This window comes from Nicotiana tabacum, chromosome 18 (genome assembly GCF_000715075.1).
Source record: "Nicotiana tabacum cultivar K326 chromosome 18, ASM71507v2, whole genome shotgun sequence".
Lineage (NCBI taxonomy): Eukaryota > Viridiplantae > Streptophyta > Magnoliopsida > Solanales > Solanaceae > Nicotiana > Nicotiana tabacum.
In genome coordinates, this window is record NC_134097.1 from 71907934 (window position 1) to 71922701 (window position 14768).

The following is a 14768-nucleotide window of genomic DNA, read 5'->3' on the forward strand; positions in this document are numbered from 1 at the left end:
CATAGATTCTCACTTTAAACACCTTAATATTTTTTTTAAAATAATAAAACACAATGGTTTAGTAGTCAGTGCTAAGAAGATTAAGTTATTCCAAATAACCATTAGATTCTTAGGGCACGACTTATATCAAGGTACTTATAAACCAATCTGTAGAGCCATTGAGTTCTCCTCTAAGTTTCCCAACGAAATCACAGATAAAACACAATTACAGAGGTTCTTAGGAAGCCTTAACTACGTAGCAGATTTTATTCCTAACATTAGAAAAATCTGTGAACCCCTCAACAAGCGTCTTAGAAAAAACCCAGTCCCCTGGAGTCTAGAACAAACAAACACAGTCAAAAGAGTCAAGTCCATTGTTCAAAAACTCCCGTGTCTAGGGATTCCAAATCCTGAAGCATTTATGATAGTCGAAACCGACGCTTCTGATGAAGGGTACGGTGGTATTCTAAAACAACGAATTTCTTCAGAATCTCCCGAACAGTTAGCTCGTTTCACTTCTGGTATCTGGAATCCGGCTCAAAAGAATTATAGTACAATCAAAAAAGAAATTTTGTCTATAGTACTATGTATTACAAAGTTTCAAGACGATTTAATAAACAAAGAATTTTTATTAAGAGTTGATTGTAAGTCAGCTAAAGAGATTTTACAAAAGGATGTTAAAAACCTTATTTCAAAACAAATTTTTGCCAGATGGCAAGCTTTACTATCTAGTTTTGATTTTGAAATTGAATTTATAAAAGGGGAACAAAACTCGGGTCTCTGAAAGAGAGTTAGCTGAACCTTATTAGCTGCCGTCAGTTGCCGTCGTCGTTATAGGCCAGGAAGAGCCGCAGTTAGACAGGACACAACAGGACACAGTAAACACGTTCAACTTCCAACCCCCAAGAAAACTTAGAACTAAGATAACTTAAACAGGATAAACAGTAAACAATATATTGCTAAGAATAGTACAAAACTATTAAGAGAAATAGTACTGAAAAAAATAACAGAAAAGAAACCTTAAGGACAATACCCCTCTCTTTAACTTCAAAGAAACCTTTAATCTCATTATCACTAGGATATAAAACACAGAACCTTTAGCATCATAGAATCTTATAATAAATTGAGGTGGAAATTCTTGAAGCACCTTCGAGATACGAATAAAAGAATTAGTAATTCCCGACTCAACATTAGATCAACAAGATCTATCATTAGAGAAAACAAAATAAAGAACGTAGCTTTATGGTTATTAAAAGATGAAATAGATTTTAATAAAGAAATATCAACAGGTATCTTGAGCAAAGGCAAATGATAGTGAGCAATATACGAAGTATTAATCGCTCTATTAGCATATGTTTTTCTCAATATTAAAATCTTAAATGAAGCAACAACCTTCTTTTCAATATATTAGAAATATAAATTATGAAAGATGGATACTTAATAAAGAATTAAGAAAGATAAACAGAAAAATAGAGTGTGCTAAACACAATCTAAGAGTTTGTAAAACCCTTGCTTCAAATAAGAATATTAGCAAACTACCTCTATTAAACATAATAAAGGAGATTAATTATTATAACAACAATTTAAAAAATTGTGAATCACTAAAAAATACATATCTTGACAATTTGGGTATGCTAAAAACCTGTATTAGCTGGTACACCTGTCAATATTAATATGAATAATTCAGAAAGAAATAACACGCTAAATAGTGTTAATATTTCAGCAGTAGCAGATATTGCCAAAATAGAAAATGATTTACAAAATTGGAAGGTATTACTATGCTCTTGGTTTGCTTCCATGAGCATTGTAACTCCCTTATTACTTTCAATTTTAGACTTCGGGGCTAAAGTGGTTTTCATTAGCCTATAATATACTCGGTATATTACAGCTATCTCTCTTGTATTAATTTTACTATTCATATTTTTTGTTTTAATATTAAGAGTCAACGTATCTAAAATATTCTGGTCATTTATGTCAACCGAATAATTTGGATAATAGTTAAAGTAGACCGGGCCTTGAGCTAATGTAACCAAGTGGAAGGATCGTAAGTACAGATAAAAATATGCGGAATTTAAAGGAAATAAACACAAGTTAAAGAAACTTACTTTTATTTAGAACATTGAAAACTGCAGTATGAGGAACTTTTACAGAGAGGGAAGGGAAAACATATATGAAAAGAGAAGGGCGATTTTCGGTCCCCTCTATATATTACATTTGAAGACTTTATATAGACTTCTAAGAGATAGTTGAGTTAATCTTGATCGTCCGTAATGGATGGTCAGATCTTTGTCTCGAAAAGTCATTTGTTCTTTGCTTTTCTGAAGAGGCAATTGTCATTTGCTTTTCCTGAAGGGCAGATGTCGCTTTCTCGAAAGGTCATTTGTTTTTTGCCTTTCTGAAGGGGCAACTGTCTTTTGCTTTTCCTGAAGGGGCAAGATACTATTTATCGATTAGACTAAGTATAGGCTAGGGCTATCTTCCCGTCTAATTCTTCCATGTCTCCGTTTTGTCTGCTTTCTGCAGAGGATGAATTTGAGATTGTATCTATCATTGCCTGTATTTGAGTTGGATCCGTTGATTCTATGCTTGCAAGCATGCTGAGTAGTTTCTTTTTTAACTCATTTTTTGAGTTACCTGATTCCGTTGTTGAGTTCGTCTGAGCCGGTCTGGATTTCCTAGTTTCTTTAACTTCCGGAATCCATCCTTTTATTTTGGGTATCTTTACCAAATATTTGATTTTGTCAATCTGTTCTACTTCGAATGACCAATTAATTATAAAAGAGATTCGTTTCGTAAAATAATATTTGCATAATTTTATATGGTCAGGAAGGGTAGAGATTTCTTGTTCTAGTAGGAATCTCTCATAGTACTTGTGGAAGCTACGGGGCATCGTTTGCTCTGTTCCTCCAAAGATTTTCCACCAGTCGTAGAACCACCTGGGTAATATAGATCTCTGGGCTTGCTCACTGTATTTAACGAACCAAGTATGGGTCTTTGGTCGTAGGTAGAGAAAGTTAAACCAGACATCTATGTAATCTCTGTAATTATAGGTTTGGGGCCTATACTGGACCGATAAAGCTATAGGGGTGTGCAAATGATCCATATTCCATTCAAATGGGCTTAAAATTTTGTTGATGGTTATTTTTGAAATCCTAATACTAGTAGGATCTCTTTCATCATAGAGAGTGTGTTCGAAAGTAACAGACTTAGTATCTGTAAGAATTAATTCGTAGTATCTTCTTATTTTTAGGGGATCACATGTATCAACATAATTTCTGTCCGTGTAGCAGGGACGAATTAGGTCTGCTAGGTCAAGGTTTTCATAGCCTTTGTCTAGGGCTAAGACTTTAACTGGTTCTTTTGCAATTAACTCAAACATTTCCTTCTCTGAGGAAACCGGTCTTTTATCTTCCGCTTTTGAGGGTGTGTGAGGATTAACTGCTTGGGCGAAGGTTTCAGGAACCTTCATTTCGTAATCAGCACTTGTCAAGGTTTTTACCGCTTGGTTGGTGGAGGCTTTTGAGGAAGCTTGTTGAAATGGACTTGTTCTTTGTGGGATAGATCCAAGAACTGTCATGGCAGAGGTTTTATCAGTAGTGGGTACTCTCGGAGGGGTAACCATTATATCTAGTAGTGATCTCACGGGTGGTCTCACCGGTGGTAGTAACATTGGTCTCACTGGTAATTGTGGGTATTCTGCAAGGACAGAATACTTAAACCTGTGACATTTATAAAGCTTATTAAATCTCCATATGTTAGGTTATCATATGGGATTGAGCCATTAAATCTATTTTTAATCTTATTTCTTACCTTTTCGGCAAACAGCCTGGGTAATCCACTAATGAATCTTTCTTTCGAGAAAGGTTTATTACAATCTTCTCTGACCAATACCTTTTCTATAAACATATCTTTATACCACCTAAAATCTGTTAATTTTGGGCAGCTAAGATTATTAAGAAGTTCAAGACTTCTATCTTGGAATAGTTTTGGTTCACCGATAAAATGTTTAGCTATACAGTAGATTAAAGTTGCTGTGGCATCTTCTTTAGTTACTTGTTCAGTTGTTTGATTATTATTTTCAGTTTTTATTATAGTTGCTATGGTCGTAGCATTAAGAATTTGATTTTTGTCGTCTTCTGAAAGGTAATTATCCCACCAATTTTTTAATGAACCGGTAAAACCTGATACTACTAGAGTTGCAGCGTTTTTATCTGACGCATTTTTCATTTTATAGGCTGTTACCGCAATTCCTATTTCGTGGAGTTTTTTGTAGATTTGGCCTTCTGCTAGGCCATCAATATTCCATTCAGAAATTCCAGTTCCGTCATGACTGGAGTAGGATAGATAGATGTCTTCTTCAAATTGAACATCTGGGAATGTTGGTCTCCCATAATAATTTTTCTTATTAGGATGTCTAGGATTTCCCATTATTCTACTTACTTCAGGAGTATTAGCAGAAATAGTTTTTAATGTTACAAGAGGTTTTATCTTATTAATAGAGTCTGAGCATTCGTTAGAAGCTTTCTCTATTATTATTAACTTTGCTTCTCTATCCGGGATGGATTCATCCTTTAGTATTGCTTCATATGTTTTATTTAATGAAGTTAATTGGTTTTGTAATTTTTGCAGTTCTATAGTTTTATCTATACTATTACTAGTTTGTTCTGTATGGATTTTTGATATACTCAGTTTTGTTTTAAGTTGTTCTTCAAGAAGTTCATTTGTAAAATCAAATTTATCTTTTAATTGCGGGAACTTTTCTTTTGAAAATTCAGGGATTTTGATAGTAGGGTGTGTTTCTATAGTAGGTGCTACTGTTGATTTTGTTGGGATTCCTAATCTGTTAGTGTCTTTTAATTGATTAGCTACAACATGTAAAAGATTGTTCGTATAATTATTTTGGACAATTATTTTGTTCAAATCTTTATTTATTGGTTCTTTATCGAGGTGAATGCTTTCTCTTTTGAAGGGGGAAGCTGTTATGACCTCAGTTTGAACTGGTATTACTATTTCATCTAAAGGCGGAATAGTGGCTTCTATTGTACCTTTATTTTTAGTATACCATTTGTTAATAATCATTTGTAAAGATTCTTTTTGATTTGGAATCTGCCATGTTAATTCAAACCATCTAAAGAATTCTATATCACATTTAAGTCTTTTTAGATCTTTAATCCAATTGTTCTTGAAAGACTTTCGTTGATCTAAAGAATAGGCATTTACATACCATTTTCTTTTAATGTTGTTATCAGGGTGTTTCCACTGAGCATTTAGACTTTTCCAATCTATTTCGAAGTTACTTTCTTCTTTAAGAGTTCCAAGCCTATCTATTGTTTCTGCGGATGAACTTTTATGAATAAAAGGACCCTTTTGGTAGATTACTTTAGGAACAGTTTTGTTAAAATCTACTCCTTTTATTTTCCTATCAAGTTCTTCAATTAATTCTTCATCGCTTTTTGCAGTTCTATAGTTTTATCTATACTATTACTAGTTTGTTCTGTATGGATTTTTGATATACTCAGTTTTGTTTTAAGTTGTTCTTCAAGAAGTTCATTTGTAAAATCAAATTTATCTTTTAATTGCGGGAACTTTTCTTTTGAAAATTCAGGGATTTTGATAGTAGGGTGTGTTTCTATAGTAGGTGCTACTGTTGATTTTGTTGGGATTCCTAATCTGTTAGTGTCTTTTAATTGATTAGCTACAACATGTAAAAGATTGTTCGTATAATTATTTTGGACAATTATTTTGTTCAAATCTTTATTTATTGGTTCTTTATCGAGGTGAATGCTTTCTCTTTTGAAGGGGGAAGCTGTTATGACCTCAGTTTGAACTGGTATTACTATTTCATCTAAAGGCGGAATAGTGGCTTCTATTGTACCTTTATTTTTAGTATACCATTTGTTAATAATCATTTGTAAAGATTCTTTTTGATTTGGAATCTGCCATGTTAATTCAAACCATCTAAAGAATTCTATATCACATTTAAGTCTTTTTAGATCTTTAATCCAATTGTTCTTGAAAGACTTTCGTTGATCTAAAGAATAGGCATTTACATACCATTTTCTTTTAATGTTGTTATCAGGGTGTTTCCACTGAGCATTTAGACTTTTCCAATCTATTTCGAAGTTACTTTCTTCTTTAAGAGTTCCAAGCCTATCTATTGTTTCTGCGGATGAACTTTTATGAATAAAAGGACCCTTTTGATAGATTACTTTAGGAACAGTTTTGTTAAAATCTACTCCTTTTATTTTCCTATCAAGTTCTTCAATTAATTCTTCATCGCTTTAAAAGTTATCATCTCCCCATAACCTTAAAAGTGCAAGATATGACTTTTAACAAATTAGCATTATTAGATTCAGGTGCAGATAAGAACTGCATAATGGAAGGAATAATACCATTAAAGTATTTAGAGAAAACTACATAAAGATTATACTCTGCAACAGGAGAATTATTAAAGATAAATTACAAATTATCTAAAGCACATATCTGTAATGACGGAATATGTTTTATTAATGATTTTATAATAACTAGAGATATAAACGAAGAAATAATTCTTGGTATTCCTTTCCTGACTCAAATAAAACCGCATTACGACGACTTAAGTGCCCTCTGCACTAATGTATTAGGAAAAGAAATACGATTTCCTTACCTAAATCCAATCTCTAAAGAAGAAAGTGATTACATTAAATCACAAACAATTTTTAAAATTTCAAGTAATGGAAGGATACTCATAATAGTATGTAAAAATACAATACTAAAATTCATAACCAACGATAGAAAATAGGAAGAAGAAAGGAAAAACTCGTGGTTGAATCTTCCTCCTTGCTTCTAGCGTATTTTTGCCTCCAAAAGTGTTGTCTAACTCTAAAGTAGTGCCTCCCCTCTAAATGATATTTTAGGGTGTATTTATATCCACTAAGGTTTGTATGGGGTGGAGTTGACCTCTTCTATTTTGGATTGAAGAAGTTGGAGGCGTGTCCATACGCACGACCCAGACCGCTCCCAGTTGCTATCTTCTTTTGCTCTGTTCTCGATCTGGCAAAGTGAACCTCACTTCGTTGTTGGGGACTTTTCTCTTCAGCTCTTTTTTCGTTAACTTTTCTTCTATTTGATTCCTTTTTGCGCAAGTTAGTTCCTACACACAAGACACACATAATGAGCATATTTTCACTTCCAAAAATCATGTGATCGTCCACAACTCACGTAAAAAAAATACAAACATACTAAAAATATGCACTTTTTTATTATTTATCACCACCCACACTTAAACTCTTGCTCGTACTCGAGTAACTTAAATTTAAACACATTGGCAAGTACACAATTTCAAAAAATACTCAACCATCATACTAATGAGAATGATTTATATCAATGCCTAGAATCCAACATTAGGACTGTTGACATCTTTTCTAAATTTTTAGACCCATGCCAAGACTATTTCAAATATTTGTATGACTTTTTCTAACATCCTAGCCTCAAAAGATGACTCCAATATATTCCTCTTTATGACTCGCTTCTTGTGCCAACTAAAGATACGAGTCCCTTACCAATCCGTCGTAAAGCATGCACCTTCACCAATAAAGCAAAGAGAGTAACCAGTCCTCGCGCTTAAATATGAATTCAAGTATAATCTAAGGACTTATATATTGAAAGAATTCACTCATTCTCGCAAAGAAACTCATGGCCCCGAAAGCTCGTACCATAGGCTTTCCTGTAGTGTAAGTCTTTACTAATTTAAGCTCGCAAAGTCTAATATTAATTAGGTCTTTATGGGTTGTAATGTATGTAGGCTAAGGGACGAGTATGATAGACATAGATAATAGTGATTAACCCTCATAAGCATTTTTAATGGTACACTTTAACTTTTAAGCACATCCTTTTCAAGATCACGCAACACATCGCTACGAAACCATACATAACATAGCCTATTGACTTTAAGCATGTCTGCACAGTTTGTAGCACATATAATAGTGAAATTTTTTTATTTTTTTATTTTTTGTATTCTTGTATTTTTTTTATCAAAATCTTTTCAACACCCTCCATAAGTTGATGTTTTTGGATAATGACCTTCGTAATACATTCGTACACCTTTTAGATTTCTATGGTTACAAAAGCTACCCAATCTCTTCCCTTACTCTTCTAGCGGCATAAGTACTTTTGGAGGTAAAGGTTCAATAAGATATAATTAAGAACAAATGTTACTCGACTTGTAATATATGTACTAAAAAATGGTTTACAAGCCTAAATGAACAAACAAAGGACAATTCTATTACTGATAGGCAAGTAACTCATAGGTCAATCAAATAACGCCTATATCATTTCCTAGACTCAATAAGCTTTACTTATTTCACTTTAAGTCACATACAGAACAAGTTCTAGACTAGCAAGGGATAACACTGAGTACAACCAAATATCTAACTTTACACAATGCACATGACTTACTCAAGACGGCTCATACCCTACTATCACTTAACACAATTAAGAACAGTCATCATAAATTCAAACACATAGGAAGTACGTAACAGGAGTCACAAGTTGATCCCAAGAATCAATATAAAGTCATATGTATTCTCAAGGCATATAATCACAGGAATCACGAAGAAAGTACTCAGCACAAATACTCTTACTCTAAGCCCTGATATAAAACATGTCAGAAACATAGATATTCAAGTTATCCTCATTTTATTATAGGTTCAAAAAGAAGAAAATAATTTTTTTTTGTATTTTCCTTTAGACTTTAAACCCTTAAGAAAGTTGTCGAGGAAGTCCATCGTTGGAAAAAATCCAAAACTATTTGAAAATTCTATTGATAGGTTACGAGTACCTTGCTTTATGTTTTGACAATCTAACAAACTCACTATCAAGAATCAGATAAGGAACATGTTTCACATTTTCAAGATTTTGAGATCGAAAGGTTCCGGTTTGGGATATGTTTCAAATCTCCAGAGTTGAAGGAACGGCTGAGGGAATAGGTCCCTACCAGTTCCCGATGTGACTGTACGAAGTCAACTCTCCAACTGAAAAAGTTGTTGCCTGCACACGCTACAGTACAGGAATAGTGCAGCAGTTAACTTTCTGTGAAAGGCTTTTTACCTACCTTTCTTACATTATTGTAAGTGATGTCACACATGTATTATTAATATCAATGAAGGTAAAGCACATCACTTGAACACTTAGAGAATTCACTCAAGCTCTCATGTGACTGGTCATCCAGCAAGCAATTCTTAAGTGCATCAAGAACAAAGAACAAAATACCTTCTGACCAGTTCCCACATCAAGTTATTGTTTGTCCTTAGTTGAGTTATAACTTTGTAATAGTTCTTTAAATATTATTCCTACTTACCTTGCTTGAGAAGTATTTTGTAAAAAAACCTTTGTAAATCTTAAATCTTTGTGTTTGAGTCTTGGCTAGAGTTAGTCGAGTTGTAAAGTCTTTGTAATAGAGTTATTACAAAGTTGCTTGTAATAGAGTATTACAAGTTAGTGAGGGATTAAAAGGTTAATTCCTAGATTTCATAGGTTGTAATCTAAAAGTTGATCAACAGTGAAGTTGAAATCCTACAAGGGTAGGTCGTGGTTTTTTATCTCGTTGAGCTGGGAATTTTTTTATCTCGTTGACCTGGGAATTTTCCACGTAAAATTCCTCTTATCATCTATTTACTGCGGTGTGCGTGTGTTCTGTTGAATCTGATAGAGAACCTGGTTCTCTATAGAGTTTAGTAGACCCTTATATTATATCAATTGATATCAGAGCAGGTTCTTTCTATCGGGTTAACACCTAGAAAAGATCCTTATAGATGATCATCCAAACTTCGAAGACCAGTCTACTTTCAGACCACCTAGGTTCAACGGACAATATTATGGTTGGTGGAAAACTAAGATGCATGAATTTATCATGGCTAAAGATTTTGAGCTATGGGATGTTATATGTGATGGACCCTTTGTCCCTACCAATAACCTTGGTGACCCAGCTGTAGCCATCCCCAAGATGAGTAAGGAATTCAATGACGCTAATAAAAAGGCTATAGAAAAGAATTTTCGTGCAAAGAAAATTCTTGTTTGCGGCATTGGTCCTGATAAATATAATAGGATATCATCATACCAATCAGCAAAAGAAATTTGTGAGGCACTTAAGGCAGCTCATGAGGGAACAACACAGGTGAAGCAATCCAAGATCGATATGCTCACTACTGAATATGAGCTCTTCAGAATGAAATATGATGAATCCATCCAAGGTATGCACACTCGATTCACCTCCATCATCAATGAGCTTCACTCTCTTGGTGAAATTATCCCGAGAAACAAGTTTGTCAGGAAAATCCTTAGTGTACTGCCCAGTTTTTGGGAAAGCAAAGTAAACGCCATTACAGAGGTGAAGGAGTTGCAGACACTGACCATGGATGAACTTGTTGGAAACTTGAAAACATATGAAATGAAGAAGAAGAAAGACAATAAAGAAGAGAGCCAAGAGGGAGAAGAATCTGGTCCTAAAGACGGACACCAATGATTCAAGTGGTAAGGATGGTGATATGGCTTACTTGACAAGAAGATTCCAGAAGATGGTTCGCAGGAATTGAGGCATTCCAAAAATGGGAAGTTCTAGCAAGCCAAAAAATTATGACCTCTGTCATAAGTGTGGAAAACCAGGACACTTTATCAAGGATTTTCCTCTCCTAAAGCAAGATCAGTACAATAACAACTTTGACAAAGCAGCGAAGAGGAACCCCGTTCCTGATAAGCGCTTCAAAAGAAAGAATGATGTTGATAATATTGTAAAGCAAGCTCTTGCTGCATGGGGAGACTCCTCCAGTGAATCTGAAAAAGAAAATGATCATGGTGAAAGATCAATGATGGTAGTGGAAAGTGAAATAACTGAGTATGATTCAATTTTTTCTTTGATGTCTCAATCTATTGACAATGAAGATGACAATGGTGATGAGGTAAATTTTCCGGATGTTCAGAGGAATCTGAAATCTTACTCTTCCTAAAAAGCTTATGTCATTAGCAAATGTATTAATTGATGCTTATTATAGTCTTATAAGTGATAAAGATGTGTTAACTATGGAATTATGATAAGCTTAACAAACCAGAGATGACCTAGTAGTCGTTGTTGTTGATTTGAAAGAAACAAAAAACAACCTGAAAAATAAAAAGGATGCCTTAGATGAGAGAATTGCGAGTATAGAACATGAAAGAGATGATTTAATGGTTGTTGAGGTTGACTTAAAGGAAATCATTGAGTGTGTAAGTAAATAAAAAGAAGCCTTAACTGAGAGAGTTGCAAATATTGAGCAAGAGAGAGATGACCTAATAGTGGTGGTAGTAGACTTAAAGGAGACAATTTAGGAACTTAAAATAGAAAGTAGGTATGGAAACTCTAAAAAGGAAAATGAAGTTGCCAGTGAGGCACACATTAAGTTGAAAATGAGTTAAATTTGGTGAATACCAATCTGTGTGCTGAGCTCGAGAAAAACAAACAGCTTTAGGAAGAACTAGGGAAAGTGAAGAGTGATCTTGAAAAATCTCTTAAGTGGACCTGGTCCACTGATGTTACTGCCATATATGTTAACAATGCGGGAGATAGGTAGGGAATTGGGTTTCAAAGGGATAAGACTCCATAGAACCTTCAGAGCAAGTATGTTACTGTACCCGACATTTGGTTGTGTACCAACTGTGGAAACAATGGGCACCTCAAGGAAAACTGCAAGGCTAGGGTTCAGTCTAATCAGAAAAATAAAGTCTTTGCTGAGAAAGTAACTACTACTAAAGGACCTGGTCCCTCATATAAAAAATGCATGATGTTTGCATGGACCAAAAGATCCCTCACTCACCCCTTTTTTCATTACAAGGGACCCAAACTAGTTTGGGTTCTTAAGTCTAACTCCTAATGTTCTTGTGCAGGGAACAATGAAAGGAAGTAACCTACAAATGGTACATGGACAGTGGTTGCTCAAAGCACATAACTGGAAATACAATCGATTTCCTTTTACTAAAAACCCTTCAAGGAGGGAGAGTATCCTTTGGAATGGCAAAAAGGGATACATTCTAGGAGTTGGAAGTAGTGGGAAGTCACTCACTCACTCAATTGAGAACATATACAATGTCAATGGATTGAAGTGCAATCTCTTGAGTGCTTCTCAAATAGGTGACAAGGGAAATAAAGTGGAAGTTCTGTCCAAGAGATGCACAGACACAAAACTTGTGATTGGTAAAATGGTGCTTGTGGCTAAAAGATACAAAAATTATTGTGTTGATGTGTTTGAGTCTCTACAAAGTGGTGATCTAAGTTGTTTGAGAGTTGTTAATGATAATGCTGAACTATGGGACAGAAGGCTGGGATTTGCAAGCTTTTCACTACTAAATAAACTGGTCCAGAAGAACTTGGTTCGAGGTCTGCCCAAGTCGAGCTTCAAGGAACACAAATGTGCGATGCTTGTACAAAAAGAAGGCATGTCAAATCTTTATTCAAGTCCAAAAAAGGAAAGTTAGCACCTCAAGGACACTTGATCTTCTTTATATGGATCGATGTGGGCCAATGAGGGTGCCAAGCAGAGGAGGAAGAAGATATTTTAATAGTGAATGAATACTCCAGGTTCACCTGGACTCTGTTCCTCAGAACCAGGGATGAGACTTTTCAAGTATTTGTGGGCTCTGTCAAGAAGATATAAGTGAATATGGGAACAAATATGGCTTGGATCAAATCAGATCATGGAGCAAAGTTTGATGATGCCAGATTTGATCACTTCCGTATTGAAAATGGGATTACTCAACTTCTCAGCTCCAAGAACACCGGAGCAAAATGGAAATGTGGGAAGGAAGAACAAGACTCTTGAAGATATGGTATGGTCAATGTTAATTGATAGAGGAATTACAAACGTCTTCCCCAAAGTTGTTGACTTATTTGAGGACAATTGGCTACAAATGATATGTTCACAACATTGACAAGGATCGTCCTGCAAAGTTTGATGCTAAAAGAGATGAAGGAATCTTCCTAGGTTACTTGTCTCAAAAAGGGATAGGAATAATGATGAAGATAGAGAACTTTTATTGATTCTAGGTGAAGTTATTAACATGGAAAATGGGAAGGCAGACATGATGAGTCATGTCAAGGAATCCAGTAAAGATGATATAAGTACCTCCCCATTAATTAGCAAGGAACCTAGTCCCACGATTACTACAACAGAAGCTGAAAATAGAGTCGTCGATGCAGTTCAATGTATGACACTTGGTTTCTCGACCTGTAGATCGAGTTGTTATAGGAACCAAGTGGGTTTCTCTACAAGGTTTCAGTCAAATCCTAAGGAGTCTTATCTGAAGGCTGCTAAAAGAATAATGAGATGTCTTAAAGGAACACAAGATCTAGTTCTCTACTATCCTTCATGTGATGACTTAACCTCATTAGGTATGCTGATGTTGATTAGGAAGGTTATCGGGTGTACAGGAAAAACACATCTAGAATGGCACATTTTCTGAGCTCTTGCTTAATCTCATGGGGTACAAGGAAGCAGAACTCAGTGGCACTCTCAATTGCATAAGCTGAATGTGAAGCAGTTGCCTCTTAATGTGCTCAATTTCTGTGGATCATTCAATAGTTGGAAGACTTTGGAGTGTTCTCAGATTGTGTGCCTCTCTTATGTAATAATACAAGTGCACACAATCATGACTAAAAATAGTCCAACTCAAGAGGGCCAAGTACATTGATTGTTGAAGATCAAGTTGCTAACATCTTCACCAAAGCCCTGAGAAGAAACATTTTGAGAAAAATCGTCTGGCACTGGGGTTGATAAAACCCAATTGAGGACCTAGTTCCCAGTGATTGGTTATGAAAGTTATATACATGTAAAATTAGCTAAAGTATTTTCTGGTCAAGTCTAACTCATTTCTATACCGTTACAGATAGATATGCATGATGACTACAGAGCAGCTAATGCAGTACATATTGGTAAAAGAGCTTAAACTCACTTGCAAGACCTGTCAGGGAACCTGGTTCTCTTGACACATGTTAGTAGCTTTTTTGTTCTGTCATACACAATTTGAAATGGACAAAAACTATACCACATCATCAGCACGTTAGTCTCTTTACATTGTGTCTTTTCATCCAAAGCATCCCACATACTCTGAATGATCCAACTCCCTAAGCATAATTTGTCGTCGTTTCAGAACTGGTCACTCATCATAAATAAGTCTATCAACATCACAACCCTTCACTTTTAAATTCAAAACCTCTCTTTGTCTTCTCTCTTCTCAATCCACAAATCCTTCGAGTAAAATTTCACCATGTCTGAAAATCAAGTAACCTTAGTGTACCCGATAGTATTTTCAGTGAGTCCACACCAATTAGAACTCCAGCAGTAGACTCCTCCCCCAATATAACTACCAGTCCAAACCCTAAATCAGAGTCTCTTCCACACTCCACTCCCTCTCCTACCCACTCCGATTCTATTCCTTATCACAATCATGAGAAGATGACTCCGAGCAAGTCTAAGAATGCATGTCCTTCTCTAGTCCCACTGGCCAAATAGAGTGAATAAGGGGACTTGGTTCAAGGAAAAAATCAGGAAACATCAACTCTCTCCATGGTTGATCCCTCTAGTGAAAATCCAGTGATTGGTCATGAAAAGGTTGAGACAACCATTACAAGTTGCGATTCTAGAGGTATCACTCCTCCTTCTGTTGAAATTTCCATGGAACCACAAATAAAGGAGGTAATAGAAAATATGTTCTCCACTGCTTCAGAAGGGTTTGTTGTAGAGGAAGGTGGAGGAGGGTCTGAGTCTTAGGGGAAAGAGCCTTAG

The 14768-nt window shown here is 35.2% G+C and overlaps 1 protein-coding gene across 1 annotated transcript; it reads left to right on the forward strand.

Moving 5' to 3' along the window:
- The first annotated feature begins 9868 nt into the window (after positions 1-9868).
- Positions 9869-10480, forward strand: LOC142172535 (uncharacterized). The gene has a single exon (XM_075236179.1). The coding sequence runs from the start codon at positions 9869-9871 to the stop codon at positions 10478-10480; it is 612 nt and encodes a 203-aa protein (XP_075092280.1).
- Positions 10481-14768: the final 4288 nt, after the last annotated feature.

Excerpts from the sequence above, each read along its gene's own strand:
- LOC142172535 (XM_075236179.1), top strand. The coding sequence starts at position 9,869 with ATGGCTAAAGATTTTGAGCTATGGGATGTTATATGTGATGGACCCTTT.